Source organism: Carassius gibelio, chromosome A22 (genome assembly GCF_023724105.1).
Source record: "Carassius gibelio isolate Cgi1373 ecotype wild population from Czech Republic chromosome A22, carGib1.2-hapl.c, whole genome shotgun sequence".
Taxonomy (NCBI): domain Eukaryota; kingdom Metazoa; phylum Chordata; class Actinopteri; order Cypriniformes; family Cyprinidae; genus Carassius; species Carassius gibelio.
In genome coordinates, this window is record NC_068392.1 from 9,718,827 (window position 1) to 9,745,093 (window position 26,267).

Below are 26,267 nucleotides of genomic sequence, written 5' to 3' on the forward strand. Positions count from 1 at the left end.
TGTAAGAAACAAATCCTGTGCATATTTCTCTCCTGATTCAGATTAGATGACTTTTTCATTGGAGGAAGCAATATTATGGATAGAGGACTTTATTACATGCAGCTTTTCAGTTCACAATTGATGGTTGTGTGCATTTCTGTGATGTTTTTATCAGCTGTTTGGACTCATTCTGACGGCACCCATTCACCGCAGAGGATCCATTGTTGAGCAGGTGATGTAATTTCTCCATATCTGTTCTGATTAAATAAACTAATCTTTATTTTGGATGGCCTGAGGGTGAGTACATTTTTAGTTTTGGTTGAACTGTTCCTTTAAAGAAAAACATGAAACACTTCACCTTCAAACAATGTGAAATAGTTATTATAGATCAGTACCAGAAATTTTAAACCTTTTCACTGTTTACAAATCCCTTTGTATGTAACAGCTGCGTCGCATTAGAGTCATTTTACTCTGATGAGTCACTGAATGTTGGACGAACATTACTGCAATGCCCAACATAGTTGCATGTGAGTAAAATAAGAAAAATCCATTGTGAAATAAAAAAAAAATTTGATAAAACGTGCTGGACTAAAGCATAATAAAACACAAAATGTGATTTATTGTCCTGCCCAAACACCCAAATCTCTGGTAATCCAGCATATCTTGATTAAAAACACAAACATGATATGATATTTTTCACCCTTTCATACTATCTCCTACATCTGTGTGTTCTCTTTTGTCTGTTGGAATGATATAACAACACAGTTGTTAGCGCAATAGCCAATAGTGAGCAGGAGGGGGCTGGTCTGGACCACTCTCCACTCCATCCTGTCTTTTAAAACTCTGGGAAGTTCACGAAACTATCAGACTTGATTTTAAAGGACAAGGGAAACAAATTAATCGGTCAAGCCACTCAAGAACTTGCCAAACTTTTTTGGGGTGTGTGTCTTTAATTTATTATTTGTTACCAACAGCTGCCCATCAGTGGCTCTGGCACTATGTGGGACTTCACAGTCGTGACTCTGGTGCTGTCTACCATCTTTGTTGTGTCTCTGGCACAAGGTAATGTAATTTAAATGATATCATAATTGTCTTAATTAGCACATGTACGGATATTATTCGTTATGCAACAGCTCGGATACAGCTGTCAGCACTTATGACTTAGAAAGAAAAAGAAAACATGAGAGCTTGTTTGCTTGTGAGAGCTTTATCAACTTGCATGGCAGGAGTGATGTTTAGTAAATTACTGCTGAGTTGCTTCTGTTTGCCTCATTGTGGTTAAATGATACTTTGAAAGGAAGGTTTTTACTAATTATGTAAATTCAATAATAAGAAGGTGAATTTTAACATCTGCTCCATCTGTTATTTATTGCAGTAAAAAAGCTGCAGTATAGTGTTTGGAAAGGAAACAGAAGTGAAAATGGCACCTTATATTGTAAATGAAATTTCCTTTATTTAAAACAGTGAGTATGTCACAAGTACCATTATTTTAAACTTAAGTATTTCTCATGCTTCCCAAAAGTCTTCGCATTGGAAAAGTAAACTCTGACTGTATATGAATTCGTTATTTGACAGCCTGACTGTCGTGAATACTGGAAAACTGCCCACCAACCCAGACTGAAATTTGGAGCAGCACCGTTTCATCCACCTCCATTACATTCACTGTCACTCCATCTCGCCTCCGGTCCACCTCAACCTCTCCATGGAATTTATTACCTGCTTCCCAACACGCGTAGACAGGAAAATAGCGCCTGACGTTGCCGAGTTCTAAGTCAAGGCTTTTAAAAACATTTAGGTTCTAAAGTTATGTTTTAAATAACCAGATGTTGCTCAGTCATCCGGTAATGAGCTGCAAGCCCGCGCATCCTTGCCAGTTTCATCCAGGGCACGGCGAAGCCATTTTCAACGCTCCAAAGTAAATATTGCCATTCTCTAATCTGCTCCATTCAAACGATTTATTCTCCAGATGTTTCACTTTGCTCTGAAGTTCAGTTGCCCGGTACATCGATCTCTGTTGCTTTGATGTTTGAAAAAGTGGGTGGAAAGAGGGATCAAAGGTAATGTTCCAGAGGTTACACGTCTCAATTTCGCAATTTCGCTACCTGACCACAATGTGAATATTTAAAAATTTTTTATACAATAATAATAACAAAAGTAGTGTCCTTTGTCATTGTACTGTCACTGCCAATTTATATTAATAAAATTTAGTACTGAGCTACAGTCATTTTACTCCCCTTTACACCCCTTATACAGCAGGAAAAATCTAATTTTCCAGTTAAAAATTATAAACATGTTTACTCCATGAAGCAACTTGAAGACATTAATGTAAGACTTATTTTCAATACTAGTTAATACTAGCTAAAAAAAAGGAGAAATATATAACATATCCGAGGTGCTTTTAAAAACAAGTCTTAGGCCTAATTATTAATATTTTATCTAGCTTCATATTTCTGTAAGTAAACAAGGACTAATTTGAGTCTTCTCTTGAATCTACTCTTCTGCGGGATATTAGTGTGTTCTGCATTAAAGCCAACTTTCTGGATAAAACAGCTCAAAGAGAAGGAAAGCCATACCAGGTCATTTTAAACACAAACCAATTGGGCTGGGGTTTCATTATTAACACTTATTAGCAGTGACAATGAAGCAGTTCAGTTTAGAATAATGGAGCACTCATGTATCCCACTTCAGAGCCTACGGAACAGCCTTTGTCTCCTAATCTTCTCCTCAACCCAATCAGACAGAGCTCACCATCTTCCACTCGAGCACACCTCAGCCAGGACACGTGCCAGATGCACAAAACTACTTCCACATGTTTGCAGACGCGGGATAAACACACAGACAAAACCACTTTAGAGCTCTCATTTGCATTCATTACAACGCGATGGGATGTGGAATGCAATTTCGAGACCACTGCCCGGGCACACTGCCTTCTTATATGAAAAGCCTCTGATTTCAAACAAATCCCGACTTGTTACCAACCTCCTATACTGCAATAAAGCCATCACAGTTCTTTTGCACTTGCCCTAATACATATAAGTATGTGGGTTAGCACTATAGCGCTTTGTCAAAGGGCTTACATAACGTGCCAAAATGATTTACCTTTCCTTTTCAGATAAACATGGGAAAAACTTTAAGAAAGTATAATGCCAGCTACATTTTGGCATGTTTTTGTGTATGACCTTTTTGGATGCTTTTATTTACAGACAGCAGAGACTAAAAATTATTCCTGTATAAGAAGCCTGTGTAACGACTCAGCTTTTACCTAGCTCTTTTATTAAAACTCAACCTTCACATGTATTTTGATTTGCTTCTGGCTTGGGTAGCAATACTCTAAATGCACATTAAAAAGGGGGAATGTCTTATTAAAAGGCCACAGACTGTTTGCGTGAATGGATTAATTGTCTGAGAATGGCTATTGGACACCGTGCAGACTTTATGAGGTGAAGCTAGAAGTCCTGAAAGGGAAATGATACTGCACTTTATATTGTGGGGTAAAACCCCTGGCAATAAGACAGGTACAAAGTAATTGCTGTACCAAGTTTAAATTACCCTTTTGTTTGAGAGCCATCACCCAAAATAATCTTGTCATGAGTGGTTTGTTATGAGAGGGCAGGGTGTCATTCTATGGTGGGAGGACACTGATATAAAGAAAGGTGTATTTTTTTAGATGTTGTTAACTTATAGTTTCCACTTCAAAGTAAATATGTTTTACACACCTATTCATAATAACGCCCTGTTACTGGCTGCGGATATTACAAGGTTCCACTGAGGTCATGGACACACAGTTCTTTTGTTTTGGAATAAAGCAGACTAAAATATGTGATGTGGTTATTGCTAATTATATTGGTGGCATTAGTAGGTGTTATAACACAGCGCACACTCCAGTTATATTGTGCGCAGCTTTAAATTCTCAAGCTTTTTAAAGTTGGGTGGATTCTGATTGGCTGTCAATGTTTATATGCCCCATCATCTGGAAAAAAATAAAACAATTCTGAATGTGATTCCAATTAGAACACAGTAGTTTTGGATATTATTATACTTACTGTCCTTGGTGTGAACAACCTTTTACTACCATGGCAGAGCTCCAGTTTGAAGAGAATCTAGCTAGCTACCTGGATAATAAGTATATGGTGCTAACAACTAAAATTAACTTTATTGCCCCCTTGAGTACGGAGGGTGGTTATTAACACCAAAATGCATGTAAATATCTACAATGGCATTGCACGCCCGCCTTAAATAATTATTTTTGATAATTTATCAGTTAAAACGTATAAAACAAATTCTTTAAAAAATGATTAAAAAAAGTATTTACTGAAAATTTTGTATCTGCATTTGTGCAGTTCCATAGTGTTTCTGGCCTTATTCTTGGCATTGTAGTGATGAATTGCATGTGAAATGTGAAGGTCTACACTTAAAGTAATGATCTCCCAGTATAAATCGCCATCTAAAGACATTACTTTGTTATTTATAAAATAAAAAATACAAAAATAAATCACTAAAGGGGGAAACTTCAAGGCCAGTAAAAACAGAGTGGAACATTAACCAAAAACTAAGTATGGTTTTTAGAAAACAGGCTACTGAAGATAACAGTATAACTGAAATAATGACATCTCATATTCCACCATCTATACTTTGGGAATGACCCTCTTTCAGGTGAACCTACATTTTAAATCAATGCAGTAAAGAAGAGGGATATAATAACAGTAATGGTGGCTTGGAGTAAGTCCTGCAGAGCTTCTATGGTGACTGACATATCTGCCGCAAATAAGCGCTTCAATGTGTGAGCGTTGAGTAATGCCAGAAACAATTCTCTGTCAAGACACTGTGCTGTTTCTACTTGAGGATGTTAGGCTTGGCTACATCTGTGGGACACGTCACTTTTGGGAAAAAAAACCCCAATGACATTGGTGAATGAATCCCTCAGTCTGTGGTTTCCTTATCACAGCACATTATAAGTAAGCTCTGGAAAGTGGTTTAGCGATTTACCTTATGCAAGCAGGACAATTCGCTCAAACGACTGGAGGCCCACTGTCCTCGGTCTGGGATGTGGGAGTGCATCTTCTGGTAATGTCTCATCTAGAAAGCATGAGACACCATGTGTTTGTTCCCATTACTCTATCTTCTCCTTTGGGGCCATAGCTATTAAGTGTCTCCAGATTAGTTTGAGAATTGATGTAGGGGATCAGGCCATCATGCATGCTTCACTTCCTTATGTGTGCAGCATCTCCTGATGTGACCAGACGGAATGGAAAAAAGATACAGTGAAGAAATGGACCAAATGTGTCCTCCTCAGGCCAATTATGAGATCAGATAGCAGGTGCTAAATCAAAACTGGTTGGACATGGTTCAGAAGGGCCATAGACGCCAATTGATGAAAGTAGTCGATAAAAGTAGGCCAGTTGGACACTGGTGGTACCAATGCGCAAAAAAGTCAGTACTTAAATATTGAATGTCTTTTGCACACATCCCATTTGCCACAAAGTCAAGCAGGATTTTCCGATCCCATTCACAGACGTGTCTGCAACCTAAGGAACATGCAAGGAATAAGTTGTTCTGATCTATTACATTGTAAATTATATTACACTGTCATAGATCAAACAAATTATGTGTCCAACTTTTAAAAGACCAAATTTAGTGAGTCCCTGAGGAGGTCAGTGTTTCTGCAAAGTCTAGTTACAGCCAACATTTCTGTGGGAGCACCTTTGTTGAGTGCGCTGTAATAAACTTTGCATTCCCACAGGACCCGTCTGGGACAGCTCACATCTTCGGAGGTTGAACAAAACAGACAGGAACAGAAAGCTGGCTTACAACAGCCTAGTGGAGCCACAGACCACAGGTAGTTATGGATAACTTAACAAGATCTCTTTATGAAATCAACTTATTTGTGGTGTCCTACTTGGTCCAAACCGCAAAGTGGAACTCTGTGTTGCTAAAAATGTGATGTAATGATTTCTAGAGTCATCTGTCTTCATTAAATGTGAACTGCAATGCTGAAACAATAAGACATAGACTAATAGATGTGTAAATGCATTTACATGTTCTTAATTGGAGCAAGATAAGTTGTCTCTTAGACAATTAAGACATCTCTCTTCTCCTTCTTTGGGTCACTGGCAAGAGCACACTGTTCTTGTTAAACATTTCACTCTGATCTTTGTTTTGTGTAACCCAGGCATAACCGAGTGGACTTCCTGGTTCAATATCGACCATCCAGGAGGAAACGGTGACTACGAGAGGTTAGAAGCCATTCGCTTCTACTACCGGGAAAGGGTCTGCTCACGACCTGTAGCCATCGAGGCCCGTACCACGGACTGGGTTGAAGCTGCGGATACAGGGGAGGTGGTCCATTCCAGTCTGGAGAAGGGCTTCTGGTGCATCAATAAGGAGCAGCCATTTGGTCGCAGCTGCTCCAACTACCATGTGCGATTCCAGTGTCCACCAGGTACAATTAGTCAAGAGACAATCCATCAAAGTACAGAAGTATATTCCATATGGAGGACCATGCATTTTAACGTATAAGCGTGCAAGAGTCTTCTTTGTTTTGTTTCTTAAGTCCACTCATACTGGACCGACTGGAGTGAATGGACGCCTTGCTCTGCCACCGCCTGTAACGATGTTGGCATCCAAGTCCGTCAGAGGAAATGCATGAGCACGCAACCTCTTCCACTGCTTCTTTCACCCGTCTGTGTGGGACCTCACATCGAACGGAGAGAGTGTTCAACAACACCATGTGAAGGTATATAAGGAACAAATAGAGATTTGGAGACAATATTTACATTTTACTGATATAATATGCATTTCCTAGCCTTCACTGCCTGGTTTAACAAGCACCTCTGCTATAAACCACTTACATCAAACATAAAAGTTTTTAGTTGGGTTGAGATAGCAGTAAAATGGCTTAGCTAGGTGACTGACTGGCCAAAGAACACTTATGATGGTTGAAACTTTTTTTTCAGCAGCAAAACAACAGATTTTTAGAGAGCATTGAGCTGTCACAAATACATTGTATGCACTTTATATCAGTAGTCCAAATATTTGTTTTTGTCACATTTCAGTCCTTTTCAGGATTTAGGCTTATTTTCCACTCATGACTCTAAAGAGCAATCACATCCTGCTGACAATTACATAACACATGTGGTGCCCAATTAGCTGGCTAAACCCAAACATGTTTCAGTGTGTACAGAGCCTTGTTGTCTTTGATCATAAAATCAATGTAATCACACTGACAAAGATGTCAGAATGCAGTCTGACATTTTTGTACACTCACATATATATATAAGCATATATTTATAACCATATATTGAAATATTTCCTGCCAAATCTCACCCAAACAGCTATGTGGAGCCAATGGGGTTCATGGAGTGCTTGCTCGGTCACTTGTGGGAAGGGTCGCAGGACAAGGCGTAGGACATGTCACAGATCTTCTACTAAGATTCAGTGCACAGGACGACCTGTGGAGGTTCAAAAGTGTGGAAATCCATGTCCAGGTACTGTTAATTACAAAACACACAATCTCTGAAAACCCATACATTTTTTACACATTACAGTGATAACAAAACACCTGTTTTATTTTTTACAGTGGCATGCAAACGTGTCTGTCCTGGGGGACATCCCAGTAGGGACTGCAGCTACTGTATCTGTGATGGACAAACACTAAATGGGGAGGTCTTCAGTGTTACAGGTGTCCCAGTGCCAAACGCCACAGTGGCTCTGGCTAGCCAAGCCAAGGTCGTTCGTGCCCACACTGACGCCAAGGGTCAGTTCAAGATTGATGGACTGTGCACCACCCCACAGACCCGAGTGGTCATAATAAAGGACAAATTTGCACCTGTTACTCTCCCTGTTTCCAACAATAGCACTGATGAACTCTGGGTACGGGCCATCTTGCGCTCGTCAGGTAAGGAAAAAAAGGAAACATTGGATATGCATGTTCCCAGATTGATAATTTAATGCATTGTTACATTGCTGGTTTCTCGATTTTATGTCTTTCAGAAAAGCCATATATTGAGAAGCACCCAGAAGACAAAGTGCGTTACGAGGGACAGCGTGCAACCCTTTGCTGTAGAGCAACAGGATCACCAAAACCTGATAAATATTACTGGTAAAATACGATTAAGTTTCTATATAGGTTTTCTGACAAATGTGTTAATCTTTTAGTCACAAAAAATTTATTTGTTTGATCCAAAGGTACCAAAACGGAACATTACTGAATCGCACAGTATACAAGTACGACGAAGATTTGATATTGCGGGACCTGAAACCAGAGCATTCAGGGCAATATCACTGCAAAGCAACTAGTCTGACAGGCAGCATCAAGTCTGCTTCAGCTGTCCTCACTGTTTTCAGTAAGTGCAAAACCATTTTACTGGTGACTAGTGATCATTATAGTATTTTAGCAAAATATCCCTAAAGACGAAAAATAACCCCATTAAATATTGAGGTTTTCAGTGAAATATTAAAGTCTAAAATGTCTAGTGACGTGCAGTACAATATTTTATTATGTTTAAGTTGGTAGAAATTACCACCTTCTAAACAAGGAATCACTGGCAAAAAGTTGTGGTGGGCAGACTAAAATCTTTAAATCCCACCCACTCTCCATATTAAAGTGAAATCCAAGCTTGTCAATAAATCCCCCTTTTTTTTAATCCTCAGACAAGTATGCATTTCCACATTTGCACACATTGTGAAATTTACCATTATGCTTGTTATCCAAGATATAGATTGTGAGAAAAAGTCTGCGAAACATGTGTTAAAGCAATCAGACATAGACCTTTTCTGAGGGATCTCTTTGCTTCTTAATCGTTTTGGCATATGAAATGTGTTTTGCTGAATGAAACTAACACCTGTAACAGCAGGGTTCTTAACAGAAGATGATTAAAGTTTTTTGTATTCACTCTTGCATTTAAACAACAGCTACAAAAGAAAAGTTTTCCGTAAATTACATGCATTTACAGTAGAGCGGTAATGTGACAATAATGACTGCATTTATTAATATGGTGACACAATGAGATCATAACTTTTAATCCGAACCAGTACTTTAGCAAATCATCTTGGAAGACTTCTTTTTCAGGCTTCCAAGTTCAGTGACCCAGTTTTATTTGTTCACAGTGATCTAGTGAAATATATATTTCTAAATCACTTTTCAAGTCAGAAATGCAATAGTAAGACATCTTTATAACAATATAAAAAGATAAATACAGAATTTTTTTGCATTTTCTTTTTCTTTGTTTCAAGCATAAATATAACAAAGTCTAGTAAGTTTTATGCTTTAAAAAGAAGAAGAATGCCAGTGGGATATAAAAATAATGAAACCTTTTCTCTGAAATTTATTTTTATTTTCTAGTAAATTGAATATTTTACTGAAAATCAAGAACATAATTTTTTTGCAGTTTGCATAAACATTCATATCTCATATTTTGTATTTCACAGCTAAAGGAACACCAGCGTGCAACTCAACACCTGATTACCACCTGATCAAATTGCCATTAGACTGCAAGCAGCCTGAAACAGACTCCAAGTTTTACAATGCAGGTCGCTGTCCACACAAGAAATGCCCTGGGGCGCTGGACTTTGACATGCGCTGCAGGGATGGATCTGGCTTCTGCTGTGGGGTCAAGAAAATGGACGCTAGAGAGATCAAATGTGGCCGTTACACCCTACCTATCAAGGTTGTGAGTGAGTGTGGCTGTCAGACTTGTTTGGAGCCCAAGGTTCTGGTACGGGGGAGAGTGGTGTCAGCAGACAATGATGAACCCCTGCGCTTTGGACACATTTACATAGGGAAAGAACGGATTGGTACCACAGGATATCAGGGTGGGTTCACAATCCAGGTTTCTCCAGATACACAGCGACTTGTGGTAAACTTTGTGGACCCTTCTGAGAAGTTCATTGACACAATCAAGGTTTTTATCTTTGACAAGAGAGGAGGTGCTGTATATCATGACGTAAAAGTGATGAGAAAGCAGGAACCTATTGATATCAACGCTGCAGAAAGCAATACCATTTACCTAGGTGAAATGAAAGATGAGGACCCCATCGGTCAACTGGTAATACCTCCGAACTCTTTCCATAAACACACAGGGGAAGTTTACGAAGGGACTGTTAAGGCCAGCGTCACGTTCCTCGACCCGCGCAACATTACCATGGCTGCTGCCGCTCCTGGTGATCTCAACTTTGTAGACAATGAAGGAGACATGCTACCTCTCAGGACATATGGAATGTTTTCAGTAGATTTCAGAGATGAGGCAAACCAGGAGGTTCTAGGAGCCGGTGCAGTCCAGGTTCTCCTTGATACGGAGCATGTAAAAATGCAGGAGCACATCCCTACAATGAAACTCTGGTCCCTGAATCCCGATACAGGCATTTGGGAGGAGGAGAGTAACTTTAAACCCACACAAAACACCATTGCTGGCAGTGGGAGAAACAAACGAGAAGAGCGCACCTTCCTGATTGGAAATATGGAAATCAGGGAGCGTAGGTTGTTCAATCTCGATGTACCTGAGAATCGCCGCTGCTATGTCAAAGTTAGGGCATACATGAGCGACAAGTTCCTGCCCAGTGAGCAACTAGAAGGTGTGGTAATAAACTTGATAAACTTGGAGCCTAAGCCTGGCTACTCGTCAAATCCAAGGGCTTGGGGACGCTTTGACAGTGTGATAACAGGACCAAATGGTGCTTGCCTTCCAGCTTTCTGTGATGCTCAGAGGCCTGATGCATATACTGCTTACGTCACAGCTATAATGGGAGGTGAGGAACTGGAAGCAGCCCCCTCAATGCCAAAAATGAACCCAAACATTATTGGTGTGTCTCAGCCATACTTAGGGAAGTTAGATTACCAGCGCTCAGATCATGAGGATCCAGCACTTAAGAAAACAGCTTTCCGAATCAACCTAGCTAAACCAAACCCTAACAATTTTGATGAAACAAATGGACCAATCTATCCCTATCAGAGATTAATTGCATGTGAAAATGCACCTGTTGATGCCAACCACTTTCGCTTTTTCCGTGTCGAAAAAGATAAATATGAGTACAATGTAGTACCCTTCCAGGAGAGTGACCTCACATCTTGGACTAGAGACTATCTTTCCTGGTGGCCAAATCCACAAGAGTTCAGAGCTTGTTACATCAAAGTTAAGATTCATGGAGCTACAGAAATCATAGTAAGGTCAAGAAACCTTGGTGGCACTCATCCTCAGACAAGAGGTCAGTTGTATGGCATTAGAGACATTCGTAGTACCCGTGACATAAACCATCCTAACACCTCTGCTGCTTGTCTTGAGTTCAAGTGCAGCGGGATGCTCTTTGATCAAGATACTGTAGACAGGTCACTCATTTCCGTCATCCCACAAGGTAACTGCCGGCGCATAGGCATCAACGGTCTCCTACAAGAGTATCTGATAAAGCATCCTCCTGTTCTTCAGAAGAATGAGTCTCATGCGTTCAATATGTTAGCTCCTGTTGACCCACTTGGACACAATTATGGAATATACACCGTCACAGACCAGAACCCACGCGTTGCCAAAGAGATTGCCATTGGCCGCTGTTTCGATGGAACTTCAGATGGTTTTTCCAGGGAGATGAAGTCAGATTCTGGAGTGGCACTGACATTCAGCTGCCCTAAAAGAACTGTGAATCGTGAGAGCTTATTCCAGCGCTTGCAAACAAATCCTGGCCTAACACTAACACAGATGGCACGGGAGATGAGGGAGTCCCAGGGACTGCAAGTCAGAAGGGGGTCAACTCAAATGGTGGCCTACCCTTTTGGCCAACAGGGCGGGAGCCAGAACCGCAGAGCCACAAACACTAACAGAAGGAGATCTGCACAACCAAGACAGTAGATGTTTTTTTAGGTGAGTTCTCAGAGCACACCTTTAAAAAAATAATTTCAAGATGTTGATGAAAATCAAGTGCATGCTTTCCATTCGAATGCAGGACTTTTGGGTTGAAGAAAGCGAAAAAAAGACTCAAAAAATTTGCTATGGAAATCCCAAACTTGGCCAGCCGGGTGATAATGGATGCTCTGTCCTAATGGAGCAAAATCCTTAAATGATTTAAACTCTTTTCACTTGTGTATGGAAAACTGTCCTCTCATACTTCCTCAAAGTTTACTTTATTAATTTGAACATAACATAATTCATAACATTTGTTTTATGATTAGGCCACATACTCTACAAGTCCCATACAGACTGATTTCATTTGATTATTTCACATGTCAACTCTTGCTTATGTTGAGCGTCCTACTTTTAGATCTGTAGTTATTGACTTATTTTCTCTAATTGATCAGTGTCTTCCATTGATGACAGGCTAAATTGGCGAGAGTCTGTATGGGTTGAGGTCAAGTGTGACAGCTGCTAATCCTTTCATCAACAACATATTCTAATCTGTTAGAATATGACAATGCAACATAAATGCAGTTGCTGTATTTTCACTCCACCCTACATTAACAAAAATCCAATTGTGTGATTTAAACAATTAATGGACCATAAAAACACCATATGGACCTGCGTGAACTGGACAACTGTGTTATTTTAGGTACATTTTGTAGGTAGCATTACTAATAGAATTTCATTATGGTAATTCTGATTTGATTTGTCTAATCCCTTATGCTTTTACTGTTCTGTATTGGTTCAAAGCAGAACGTTAATTTAGTTGAGGTATTACAGTGCATGCTTTAATAGATGATGCAAAAGTTTATTTTGTCTGTGTATCCAAAGATGTACAGCTGGCTCAATGCAGGTAGAATATAAACAATATGAAAACAATATTCTAAAATCAAATCTTCAAAGAAACAAAAATATACCTAAAAAAAAAAGTAACAAATTTGTTAATTGGAAAAATCAGTCTAAATAAAGTAAGGTTAACTGAATAAATAATCAAACAGAGAAATTTACAGTATAATATTTTGGCACAATTTTTTCTAAAATTGCAGTTGAACATAGTTCGCAAAGTTTCTGAGCTATAACAGAACAACAGTAATCAGGCATTAACAGGACATTTTTTTTCCCAGTCATAGAATCATGAGGAAATAAGATATATAACTCTAAAACATTTTTTTAACTGTAAAACACATTGCTGTATGCCAAGAACACATTTAAAATGACTGAAAAACTTTTTTCTTCGGTCTCAGACAGTCTCACCTGTAAGCGATGTTAAGTCGTACATTTGTAACTTGAATAACTTTGAACTTTTGTAATTTTGTAATATATCCAGTTAAAGGAACCTTGGTCTTATAGCATACTGTAAATTTCTATTTCAAAGATAAGATGGAGTTTTAGATGAATATGGTGCTAAAAAATAGTTGGTCTCCAGTTAGCTTTCAAAAGTGTTTGTCCTCGCTTCAACTGTCTGGCTGGTCTTAGGGGGACTTTTCCAGGAATATCCTCTGGCAAAATGTTCATTGATAACTCTACCACTACACTACAAAATGAGAGTTGAATAGTTGCCTTTGCAGCCTCGGAAATCTCTTTTCATGCTTGCTTCACAAACATTTCACATACAACAAATCCTGAAAATCTATGCAAATCATATTGTAACTTATACTGCATGAAATTTCCCATCTTGCAATCTTGAAAGCCAGTTTTATGTGTAAATTGTGGATTACAGTTTCTGTCAATTTTACAAGAATGTAAATAAACATCTCCTGTAAACGTTGTGTTGTCACTGTTTTTATTCCATCACACTTAAATAATAAAAAAAATGTACACAAAAATGCAATAATCCACCATGATAAGTGATATTTAGCTTTTTTAATCATTAGTAATTGCAAAATTTCTGTCCATGTTGTCAAAACAAATATTTGAGCATTGCATGGCATACATTATATATTTTTTGCATTAACATATTTAATCAAGGTAGGATAATCTCACTAATATGAATGAAGATTAAATGGGAAGATTGTTCAAATTAAGAATAAATGCTTATTTGTTTATTCATTTTATTTAAAAAAAGGACATAATGGAATATAAGATTAAGTGAGTCGACCAAGTAATTAATTAAATTCTCAAAAGTCACATTTTCCCTGTGGTGAAAGTCAAGGCTGGATCTAGGAAGGTAAAATTATGGAAAGTTTCAACCGCAGACATTCATTACGGCCCTAGAGAGAAACCCATTACCGTCTTTAACGATTATGAATCTAAAACTATGACTAATTAAACAGAAGAAATATACAGCTTGACTAAATGAACTGTCTGCGACAACATTTTCCCTAAGTTCAATCAATGTTGCATATAAATTTAGCCAACTGTCATTTTAAGATATTCATTACAATTCGAATAAAATCCTAAAATATCTCATTTAAATGTCAGACAACAATGTTAACTTTACTGTCATTTGAAGCAATTTGCATACAACATTAAAGAACAATTTATATTTAATCTGTAGTGTGTATATACAAATTGTCACAAATGTTAACAACTGCTGCACTGGGAACAGGAAAGTTTATTTAACTATAATTCAGCATCTTTTTCAAATATTATAAGGTCCAAGCAGGTGTTTTAGTTTGAGGGAACTAAACATTGCCGTAACCAAGAACTCCAGTTCTCCTTGACCTGGCCGCAAGGTTGTAACGAGAGCTCACTTCCAATTTCACTTAATAAACTCATTGCTAAGAAAGAAAAGAGAAAACTTTACATTTTGACAAAGAAATAAAACTAAGCATGCCTGCAATGCATCTGACTCTCTATTTCTGCTTGGACAGCTAGCTGTAAAAGCCAACAGGCTTATGTCAAAGGTTCTTTGATATACGAGCAGCATGGTGGATGTTCACCGGTGGTGGGAATAGTGTCTAATTACTGAACATTTTATGGCTGTTGAACCCCCCCAGGATGGCTGTCGTAATTATGGATTGTTTTACAGAGTCTTTGCCCGAGCTCGCTGTCACGTCCGACTGCACTATTATTTATATTCGCCACATGAGAGAACACATTTCATCTGTTTATTAAAAAAGCAGATGTTTGGCTAAATTGAAACGTGCCAAAACGAGGGCAGTTTAATTCCGAGACTTTCCAAATGTCTGTCTGTTTGGCAGCACCTACTTCTGTATGATTCTATTGATGTGCAATCCATCATGCGTGAGATAATGTTGGGTGCCACGCTGAGTTAAAGTGACGGCACAACAAATGTGGTTTTAATACGTGTTTTTCAAGGACGCTGAATAACTGGCTATAACTTAACTGGTTATCTGGCTGTCTACTGTCCCTTTACTGCTGAGTAAAGAAATCTGGTGTATACACTGATCTTTTAGGAGGAACATTCAGGCATCTCACTGATTAAAGATAATGCTACTTTTATTGGAGATTCATGTAAGATGATGACAGAGAGCAAGATGGATCTTCTATCAAAACATAATTATGTCTGAATTAACTCCTAATCTTCTGGATTCAGTACAAAGTAGGCTTATTCAATTACATTTGTAGTATAATGTCAGTTACCACATAAAATTATTCTGACTCATCATCCCTTAGTTTTAAAAACAGTGCTAGCATATGGCGAGTTGAAAGGGCAAAATGTGAAGTTTATGTTATTGTTAAAGCACTTACATATAATCCTTCAAAAAACACGAAACTTTTTCATTTTTACAGATCGAGTACTGTTTCATTGAGACATACTTCTAGTGATTTATCAGCAATGTAATATCTGTGGGTGTTGAACAGAGGTGTCTTGGCTTAAATATTAGTTATTTTAAAGACCATTTCTGTTTTATTTTTTCATTGTTGGATATAAATTGCTAACAAGAAGAGGAGAAGCTTATGTGCTTCTGATTAAAGAGAACAAATTACCCGCGTAACTCCATATAAGCAAGATAGTACATCACTTCTCTTCTTATGGAGGTTTTATGAAAACTAAGTTGAAAGATTGGAGAAGAAGAGAGATTCTTACATATTCATGTTAACATGTTTAATATTTAAGCCATAGTTTGGCTAAAAGCCACAATGTGTGTACTTTATTTTTAATGTTTCCTACCCGTTCCTATTTACTTCCATTGTAACTGAAACAGTGATTTTTGCTAAGGTAATTCTTTTATGTGTGTAATGCACCTAGAACATTCCTTTAATGTCAAACAAAAAGTATCTCACTTGTAAATCTGTACTTGATTTGCCCATTTTGAGATTTAAGTCGTAGTCATGCCAAGGACAGTAAACCTGAAGAACACCTTCGGCCTCCTCGATATCTCCATCACACAGCGGACTCCCTGAAAATCAAAGTATTACACTCACTGCATTTAAAGGGTTAGTTCACACAAAAATGAAAATTATGTAATTAATAACTCATGTCGTTCCAAACCCGTGAGACCTCCGTTTATCTTCGGAACAAAGTTTAAGATATTTTAGATTTATTCTGAGAGCTCTTAGTCCCTCCATTGAAAACGTATGTACGGTATACTGTCCATGTCCAGAAAGGTAAGAAAAACATCATCAAAGTAGTCCATGTGACATCAGAGGGTCAGTTAGAATTTGTTGAAGAATCGAAGATACATTTTGGTTAAAAAATAGCAAAAACTACGACTTTATTCAGCATCCACTGCTGTGACAAAACTGAGGTAATGTACTTTTTTTGCGCCACTGTGATTAATAACGCAATACTAATCATCGTCATCCTCATAATTAAAATTGACTCATAGGATGCCTTAATATTTGTAGATCACATATTGAAATAAGGTTTTACAATACGAACATCGCATTGTTTGAACTGACATTTTGGCGGTAACAACAGTTACCATAGTGATTTAATGACAGTGTGCAAGAGATCGCATTTCTGTTGTTTCTCGCCTGCTGCTAGCTATATTAGCTTCGCACCCCGCTGTAACCTTTTAAGAATCGTTATAGAGCAAACAAAATGTTAAATAATTCACTGTCATACACGAAAGAACGCAACGAGTGTTCATCATGAGGAATTCAGCGTTCACATAAACAGAATAAAATCGCGACCGTCAGGCGAATAAATCAGTCTGCACTGCACAGGGCCGATTAGCCTTCAGGAAACCCTCTCAGTTTCTGGAGAAGTCATCAAGTTGGGTTACACCAGGGCATTAAGGTACTGTATTTGTTGTCTGATCAAATCGCGATTAATTTCGCTATTCGCCTCACTGACAATCGCTGCTCTGACTGAGTTGTCGCGTCCGCGTCCTGGAGGCTGTTACTGCACTTTGCCGCTGAAGGGGGGTCTTCAAAGACTTGTTCAAGAAAACTGGGGAAAAGACCATGTCATAATCTGTAGACATTTCTATGCTAATCATTAAACATGTTTTGAACGTTTAAACTAAGCCGTGTAACTAGGAAAAGGTGTGCTGAGATCATGCAGACTGATTATAAAAAATAAGGTGCTCACACGGTTCTGGGAGTACTAAAAATATTGAGGATAGGGAAGGAAATTAAAACAAGCCTACACTGGTGGTTTATTACAAGAAACATAACTCAGAATCAAAGAATAAAGCTCTCAGTGATTACAGCAACAAACAAAAAAGAAGAAAAACAGATCGATCTCTTATGATGTCCAATTTTGGTGTTATGCAATCAGCTAGTCTCAGTCTTATTTTTTATAATCAGCATAACTTATTAAATCAGATTTGTTCCATAAGCATAATAAGCCATTCATAAAAAAAGAAGAGTAGTAACCTGAAACGTGCATCAGTTTCGACCACAATGCATCTTTGTTCTCCAGAATAAAGACTTTATTCGTGCTGATATAGTGCAGGTTGCATTTATGTTAATACAAGCTGCTCGCTGGATGTGATGTGACTGAACATCTGGTCGAGCACTATGGAAAAATGGGGAAGGCCAGTGTCCAAAAAGCTTTGTTCTGGCCCACTCGCTGCACTAATCTTTAATAGTGAGTGAGCTCAATAGACCTACTTAAATGAGAGAACCATTCTGAACCAATGCTAAGACAGCTTCACACAGCACAGCGTGAGCATTAAATGTAGACTAACAGGCTCTCTGGTCAGTTACGTCCAAGCTCTAGTCTAGAGAAACACTCAAAGCCTATTTATTATTAGAAGCACTTCACATTCTGACTGTCCTCTTAATAAATTAAAAACATTGTTTTGATTGACTAAATTGTAAAAAAAAATCTGTAATCTGAAATATGCAATATGCAATTTAAATATATTGGAATGAGCTGTATTTAAAAATATATATATATATATATATATATATATATATATATATATATATATATATATATATATATATATATATATATATATATATATATATATATAATATATATATATATATATATATATATATTTTTTAGGTCAAACCAGTCAGAACAAAAGAATTGCTGTTTGAAAATGCATGTCTAGAAAAGTTAATAATAATTCATATAATACAGATTTATTCAATACAAATTCAAATAGTTTTTTCATATTGTAAGCTCCATATGAATGGGTGCCATCAGAATGAGAGTCCAAACAAACACAACAAAAATCCACAAGTAATCCACGTGACCCCCAGTCTATCAATGAATGTCTTGTGAAATGATAAGCTGCATGTCTGTAATAAACACAAATCCTTCAAGACATTCATAACTTTAAAACCATTGCTTCCCGCTATAAATATCCTCTATTCATAATATTGCTTTCACCTGTAAAAAAATGTGTCCTGTCTGAATCAGGTGTGAAATATACACAAATCAAGCGCCGTTTCTTAGCAAAAACAGTCCAGAACAGTTGTTGGTGGATTTTGACGTGGGAGGTCAACAGAGGATGGACTTTTTCCACTGAAGGGATTTAGGGAACTTTTATAGATTAATACAGACTCATATTTTGGCATAGAAGCAACATTTTAAAATAATGATGGATTTATTTATTTATTTTAAACACAGCATTTAACTTAACAAGATATGAGAATTTTGTCTTAAACCTAAAAAGTTCATCATGTCTATATCCATTTGTCAACTATTGCGAAAGCTCAAAACAATGTAGTTTACTGCAATAAATGAGGATTGTTCTGATTATATTTAGTACAGTTATTTGTTACCCAGAATTTCGATTATTTGAAAGAAACCAGACAAGGGACTTGTACCAGCCTTCTGGCAGACAGGCAGACTCAGTATGAGTTGAGTTTTCATGCTTGGTACAGTTTCACACAGTGATTCATTCTGTGCCCGCACCACTTCAAGAACAAAACACAAATCACTTTAATTCTGTGATGTTTAGTTACACAGGGAGCTACATCTAAAAAATAAAGGTTTGCACAGATTCAAAATGTGACTGCTACATGACGTCATTTGGCAAACGAATGTCCCGAGCACAGCTTACTGTCAGTCTTAATATTTCAGTCACATATACCTGTGGGCTTCCATTTAAAGAGAGACAAGTTCAAACTCATTCACAGTCAAAAATGGCATCATCCTTCATAAAGGTCGACTCTGAATATGCACATAACCTGTAAAACTTCTCACACTGTTTTTTTTCTAAATCAAATATTCAAAGGTCTGCATTTATTAATGCTTTCCTCCACTTAAAAATGAACATTGTATAAAATTCTGTACTTTTTTACTTTTGTGTAATTATATCTACACACTGGCAGCCAAACGTTTGGCAAAATGAAGATTTAATAATAAGTAATAAGTCTCTTATTGCAGTCCAAAGCTGCATATAGAGTAAAAAGAGTAATATTGTTAAATGTTATTACAATTTAAAATATATATATTTTCTATTTTTAATATATTTTCAAATGTAATTTATTCCTGTGATGGCAAAGCTGAATTTTTACTTCATCATTACTTCAGCCTTCAGTAACACATGATCTTTCAGAAAAAAATATAATATGCTGATTTGGTGTATATATATATATATATATATATATATATATATATATATATATATATGTATATATATAATACTAATAAATTAATTAGTAATTATAATTTCATACATTAGTATTAATATTATTCTTTTTTTAATAAAAGTTGTATTAAATACAAATACCTCTGCAATGACCTTTCTTGAATTGCTGATTCTGGAAACAACATGTCAGTTCTGTTTCTCTTTTTTAAAAGTTCACCACTGCATGCATAGTTATAATTACATTATTTTATGAGGACTGTGATTATGATGTCATAGAACTGACATCATGCCAAGGCACAAGTCTGGCAGATGAAAATGAACACAGTGTTTTTTAGATGGTTTAGAGCCGATGATATAGCAACACAAAAATGCCAGACAGACAAAATGACTTTTGCACAGAAAAGCTTATGAGTAACTTGGCCTTGTTGAAAATGCTCCTAATGACACAATACAGCAGCTCAGGCAAAACTTACTCAAGCCGTGCAGGAGCCAATGATGCAAAATTTGGTTGTTCCTCCAGCGTCTTTACCCTTAAAACTCTCTTAATCTTCTAGCTCATCGTGGACATCTCCGAAAAATGTGGTTTTCATTTAAGTAAGACCTGCTGAAAGCTTCTATTACATCAACAAAAAAAATCAGTCAACAGCATGATTTGTATCCCCGCCAAATTTCTCATTTGCCATTTGTGTGGCAGTCCAGCGGGTAAGATTGATTGAAATCTGCACAAATTCTTCCCTAAAACACCTGTCCGGTGATTAAAAAGGGTAAGGTCCCCGGTATCCTTGAGGCGCTGGAGAATTATAGTGAGATCCATTCTCCCTGTCTGTCTGCCATTGCTTCTCTTATCCAGACAAGACTGAGATGCACGGGGAATTTCACAGGAAACAAAGCCCAACTTTGAACTTGGTTTACTGCTCTGCGAGAAACAAGAGTCATTCCTTGGAGAGCCAGCTGATTAGGGTTCAATCTGGGTACGTGTGTATGTTGTCCAGAAGTTGAAATGGAAGAATTTTAAGTGTCACCTCTCAATAGCCTTCCTGCTAAGTGAGGGTTTGGGATACAAAGTACCTTGTAGAGACTTTTGGGGTTTGTCAGTCTGATCCACAGGTCAATACATCTTTCTTTTGGAGAACCCTTGTGGTTAACACAATGGGTATAATAAGACTATAATGAACCTGGGAATTCATACTGCAAGGAATATTTCTCTCCAAAATACATTCCAAACAAATGTTTTAAAACTGTGAAGAAATTATATTTCCATACATGAGCATATATTTTAAATCATACAAATATAAGCATACTGAAAATATGTAAAAAATGCATGGACAAAAAAATATATAAGGACAAATAAGTAAATATAATTATTTATATAAATATATTTTAAAATCTATATAAGCAAAATTGAGCCATTTTGTGTATTTTTTTTTAAATATTAATAAGCCTATTATATTGAAAAAATAATAATAATGAGCTTTACACATACGGCAAATTTGTTTAAAACCTTTTTTTCTAAAAGGTTTCATAAAGAACCTTTAATATGAACCTTTCTGTTTCACAAACAGTTTTTTTGGCGAAAGAAGGTTCTTCAGATTATAAAAAGGTAAAAAAGAGATGGTTCTTTAAAGTACCTTTGACCGAATAGTGTTGTTTTTTTTTTTTGGAATCAAAAATGCTTCTTCTATGGCATCGCTTGAAGAACCCTTTGAAGCACATTTATTTTTAAGGGTGAAGTAAAATACAAACATAAAAAGCCAATTCCCACCACAGGATAAAAAATAAGCTAAAACTCACTTTCTATCTCACAATTATTTTCTTATTATTCAGAGTTTATATCCTGCAATTTTGTGTCAAGATCTTGTGATTATGCCTTCTTTCTTTCAGAATTTGCGAGTTTATGTCTCATAATTCAGACTTTCTTTCTCGTAATTATGAGTTTATATCACAATTCTGACTTTATTTCTTTTATATGAAAGTGAAGTGACATTCAGCCAAGTATGGTGACTCATACTCAGAATTCGTGCTCTGCATTTAACCTATCCAAAGTGCGCACACACACACGTGCAGGCACGCACACACACACACACACACGGAGCAGTGGGCGACATTTATTCTGCGCCCGGGGAGCTGTTGGGGGTTCGGTGTTTTCCTCAAGGGCAGTCATTGCCGGCCCAAGATTCGAACCCACAACCTTAGGGGTTAGGAGTCAAACTCTATAACCATTAGGCCACGACTTCCCATATCTTGCAATTTACACTTTCTTTCTGAGAAATTTGTTTATAAAAAAAAAATTGTTGCAGTTTTGAGTTTAGATCTCACCGTTTAAATCCGCATCTCACAATAATGCAAAAGTCTGACTTTATTTCTCTCTCTGTTTGAGTTTGTATTTCACAATTTGAGTTTAGCCAACATCTCACGATTCAGACCATTTTTTTCATATTTCTGAGTTTAGATATCAGTGTTTATTCAAACTGCTGAACTGTGAGAAATAACGGCAGAATTTGAGTCTACGTCTCGCAATTCACAAGTTAACTCAAAATTGTGAGATTTACACTTTTTTATTTTTATTTATGATTTTTTTATTTTATTTTATTTTTTACATTTTCTTCATGTCAGAATGTGCTTCCACACAAACCATATTCTGTACAATCTAGGTGTTCAAATGTGTCAAAATTTTGTGCCCCATCAAGCATGAATGATGGGGCACAGCTGCTAGTGTCTGCTGGGCTGTAGTCAGGATATATTGAGCGGGCCCTGGAGAAAGGAGGAAGTGTGGGTGTTGATAAATGTCCTTAAGGGAGATGATAAACGCAAGCATGGAGAATATTAATTTTCAGGCCTCCCCGACCTCTGCGTCTGCTGAAATGATCAGTGCGTCCCTGAACCATCATCTCTTCACTCATAATTATATCCAGATACATTGCCTGTTTGTTTGGAAGAAGCTGTTATCAGAGCAGGCCACATTCAGAAGATGAAAGAGGAATAAACACACAAGCCCTTGAGCCCTGCAAGTATTCACAAAGGTAGCCAGTCGCGTTTCATCCAAAATCTTTCATCTTGGCACACATGATTCATGATTGGGATTCGGGTTTATGCGCGAAAATCTCGGCAATCAGCCCGAGCGCAATCATCTTTGTTTGTGGTAGCATTTGAGAAGATTACACGAATGAAATCACAACAACAAAAATCTGAAGATAGCAAAAAAGAAGTTGCTTTTTGGATTAGCAACTAATAATCTCAAGGTTTGGCTAGTTAGTATGGTCCTGTTAGCCTCTGCTGGTAGATCCCGAAACTACAGCACCATGACTCCAAGTGCAGCTAAAAAAAACTAACAAAAAAAAAACTATATATATATATATATATATATATATAGAGAGAGAGAGAGAGAGAGAGAGAGAGAGAGAGAGAGAGAGAGAGAGAGAGAGAGAGAGAGAGAGAGAGAGAGTTCTTGGTCCTTTATGAAAGGTTTGAGGAAGTATGTATCATGGAGAGATAGTTCTTGAATTCACTGGCATTTGTGACAACTTTTACAGCATTGTCAAATTTTTACTATACTTTTGGTGAAAGAAAATATATTTAAAATATTTTATGCTGTCATATTAATGTTTCAATAGATGTACTGTAGATACTTTAATAAAGTAAATATTTTATTACAAGCCATTTATTATAAAAACTTTTCATATTAATGTTTAATAAATAAAGTTAAGCACAGCAAATAATTAATAATTCTAATTATTTTCTAAATTATTTACTGAACACTATTTTTTATTCTGTTTTGTCCTCACTATACAAAATCTTTTTGAAGTGATTTATCACTGACATTTTCCCCAAAGTATTAATCAGTTACTTTTCTATCCTACTTTATACTTTAATAATAATAGTGTCTTATCCTGCGCACAAATGAGGAAACTCCTAAACACTTTTTTTACATTTTTTTAAACAGCAAGTAAAACTATCTGTTTTGTTGCTCTCTGATTTGGGTCATGCACAAAAAAAAAAAAAAAAAAATCTTGAAAGAACAGCATTCGGGCAATCAGAATAACCTTCCATTGTGACATGACATGGTTTGCACTAAATTGAGATCGACAGGACATTAGCCTCAAAAGTTTATTTTACTTCTTCATTTGATTCCAGTGATCTTGCCAAGCTCATTTTTCTCAGGCCTTAGACAGATGTCAAAACAAGTCTCTCTCTGCTAAAGTTGGGCAACTTTTTCGGCCAGAGCTTCTGGAAGGTTTTTTCCCCGCCTCAGTTCATTTTAAACCTGCATGCTGTAACAGATCATCGCAGTGAACCCCAGAGACATTCAGAGAACAATCGACCTATCTTGATCTCTCACGCTTTCAGGACTCTAAAAGAGGAGTGTTGTAAGCTAGCACAAGATGAATGACAAATGCTTTTACTGACTCTTTGATGTGGATAAATGACAGATAGTTCCTCTCACCCGAAAAGTAGTTCGTTCTCTGTTGTCGGTACAAAGCAAAGCAGTCATGACCATTTTTTCAGTCATGCCCTGAAAAAAATATTGGAACCGCTTTCCAGATAGTTACACCCTGTTAAATTTCCAAATAGCATTAACATATGTATGTTTTTATGCAATTCATCTTTTTTTGAATGCAATTATTACTTGACCAAGAAATCAAGTTTTACTGGTCAGCAAGGTCCTGTTAACTCCTGCTGGTAGATGTTGTAACTACGCCATCTGCCTGCAAAAATCATTCTTCTCCATTGATGGCCTTTGAAAAGTATCTGTGCACTCTAATGGAATAAAACTGCATCGCTATGAAATATGTTTTCAAATATAGATATCTCAAAGTGTAGCCTACTGAATTAAATCAAAACTTGCTATGTGTTTTCTAATGTGCTCATACAATTGAACTTCCTTGATAACTTTCAGTGCAGCTGTGTTTGTTTTCTACCCAGCACATTTCCTTTGCATTATCAGCATCATCATTACAGGATATGCTGATAAGAAAGCGTCTGAGGCGGCTGATGAGTTGAGATTGAGCATGATAGTTTTCCCCCTGAAAAGAGCATTTTGAAACCTATTGATCAAATGACTGAAATAATGTGCAATAAGTGTTGGTTTCTGTTTGAACACAGAACATTTTGTATTATTATTATTCAGTAGATTAAAGTCATGAGTGATGATCTGTATAAAAAAAGGTCAGGCCTTTTTTGGTTGCTGACATGATCTCAGACTTTGAATTGTGAATTGTACACAAATGCCTATAAAAATGTAAGTTTTATCAAATTCATTAATTAATTAATGTAATTAACAAAAATATTAGTTTAGCGTTTTAATTAATTTTTCTGTCTATTCTAGCCTTCATAGACTTTTGACTTAAGCATAAGCTGAACCTTTGACAGTTTTTGCTAATTTACAATACGAGCATCATCTTCATGAAATCCTTGTGTAGTGAATGAATATATCCAGTAAGTTCTCACACTGTCATGCCTCACGCTAAAAGTAAATAGAAGAACCCACAGTAAATATGACAGTGATGTGCCAAAAAAAGAAATGTTTTTCCTTTATGCTCTTTGTGTACAGAAGACAACATTGTCAAAATGATCCCTGTTCACACAGATCCACAAAAAATGACTTTAAAATACTGTATTATGCATGCCAGGCCAGTAGGTGGTGATGTCACTTTGTACGCAAACTCATAAATCGCATGCTCATGATATCGCCGTTTTCACTCATTTGCAAAACCCCCAAAACACCCTTGTGTAAAAACACACCCTCCTTTTTTATATATATATATATATTTATATATATATATAAATATGTTTTGGCCTTTCTTCTACACATTTTTGTCCAGCGTAAACTGAACTTTTGAAAGACGCTTTTCCAAGTAGAAATTTTTTTAAAACTCAAAGTTTTGCGTTGAAACAGAAAATAAAAGTATTTATAAACGATGATGAATGTTTAGTCGTGTATGTATCTATATTTATACCAGTATGTGTCTGTTATGTTCTGTTCACTTGTTTTGCTAAAGATGTTAAATGTGTTACTTTGTAAAATGTTCACACTTTGTGAAAGCACCTAAAAATGCTAGTGTGGATGGAGATAATTGTGAAACGAAAAACGCCTTTTTTTTAAAAATGAATCCGGATGTAGATAAAGCCTAAAATTGCAAAATTGATAAAGCCAATATGACCAAACATCTGGCGTTTTGTAACGTTTGCTTTGATGCATCTAGTGTAGACAGCCGTTTTGGCTCACCGTGTGTTGACACAATGTGAATCTAATACCTTTGTCTCCAATCGACATGGGAGTGAAAAGCCAGTGAGACAGAGCAATTCCAAACATCTGTGGTATGAATCATTAAATGACACCACAAGGTAATGTTTCATAGTTAAAATTAGAAAATAAAACGAACACCAATGAAATACATACAGTCCACAGTAATAGGCCTAGCTTTTTCTGGTCATGCAATAATCTTTACAGAAGCAACAAGTCTCTTAAAAGCAATATAAAATAAAAGATTCTCCACTCTCCTTC

General features: G+C 36.8%; 1 protein-coding gene across 3 annotated transcripts; it reads left to right on the plus strand.

Annotated features, from left to right (window-relative positions):
- Positions 1–3: 3 nt before the first annotated feature.
- LOC127942598 (cartilage intermediate layer protein 1-like) lies at positions 4–13,625 on the plus strand. Of its 3 annotated transcripts, XM_052538421.1 has the most exons (10): positions 4–1,041; positions 5,720–5,815; positions 6,149–6,418; positions 6,530–6,712; positions 7,311–7,463; positions 7,556–7,873; positions 7,969–8,077; positions 8,164–8,321; positions 9,406–11,825; positions 11,908–13,625. In XM_052538421.1, exons 1-9 carry the CDS (start codon positions 978–980, stop codon positions 11,811–11,813), a joined length of 3,759 nt encoding a protein of 1,252 aa, XP_052394381.1. In that variant the 5' UTR covers positions 4–977; the 3' UTR covers positions 11,814–11,825; positions 11,908–13,625. The 3 variants fall into 3 exon arrangements, with proteins under 3 accessions (XP_052394381.1, XP_052394380.1, XP_052394382.1); XM_052538420.1 differs by having other exon boundaries at positions 9,406–13,625; XM_052538422.1 differs by lacking the exon at positions 5,720–5,815 and having other exon boundaries at positions 9,406–13,625.
- The last annotated feature ends 12,642 nt before the right edge of the window (positions 13,626–26,267 follow it).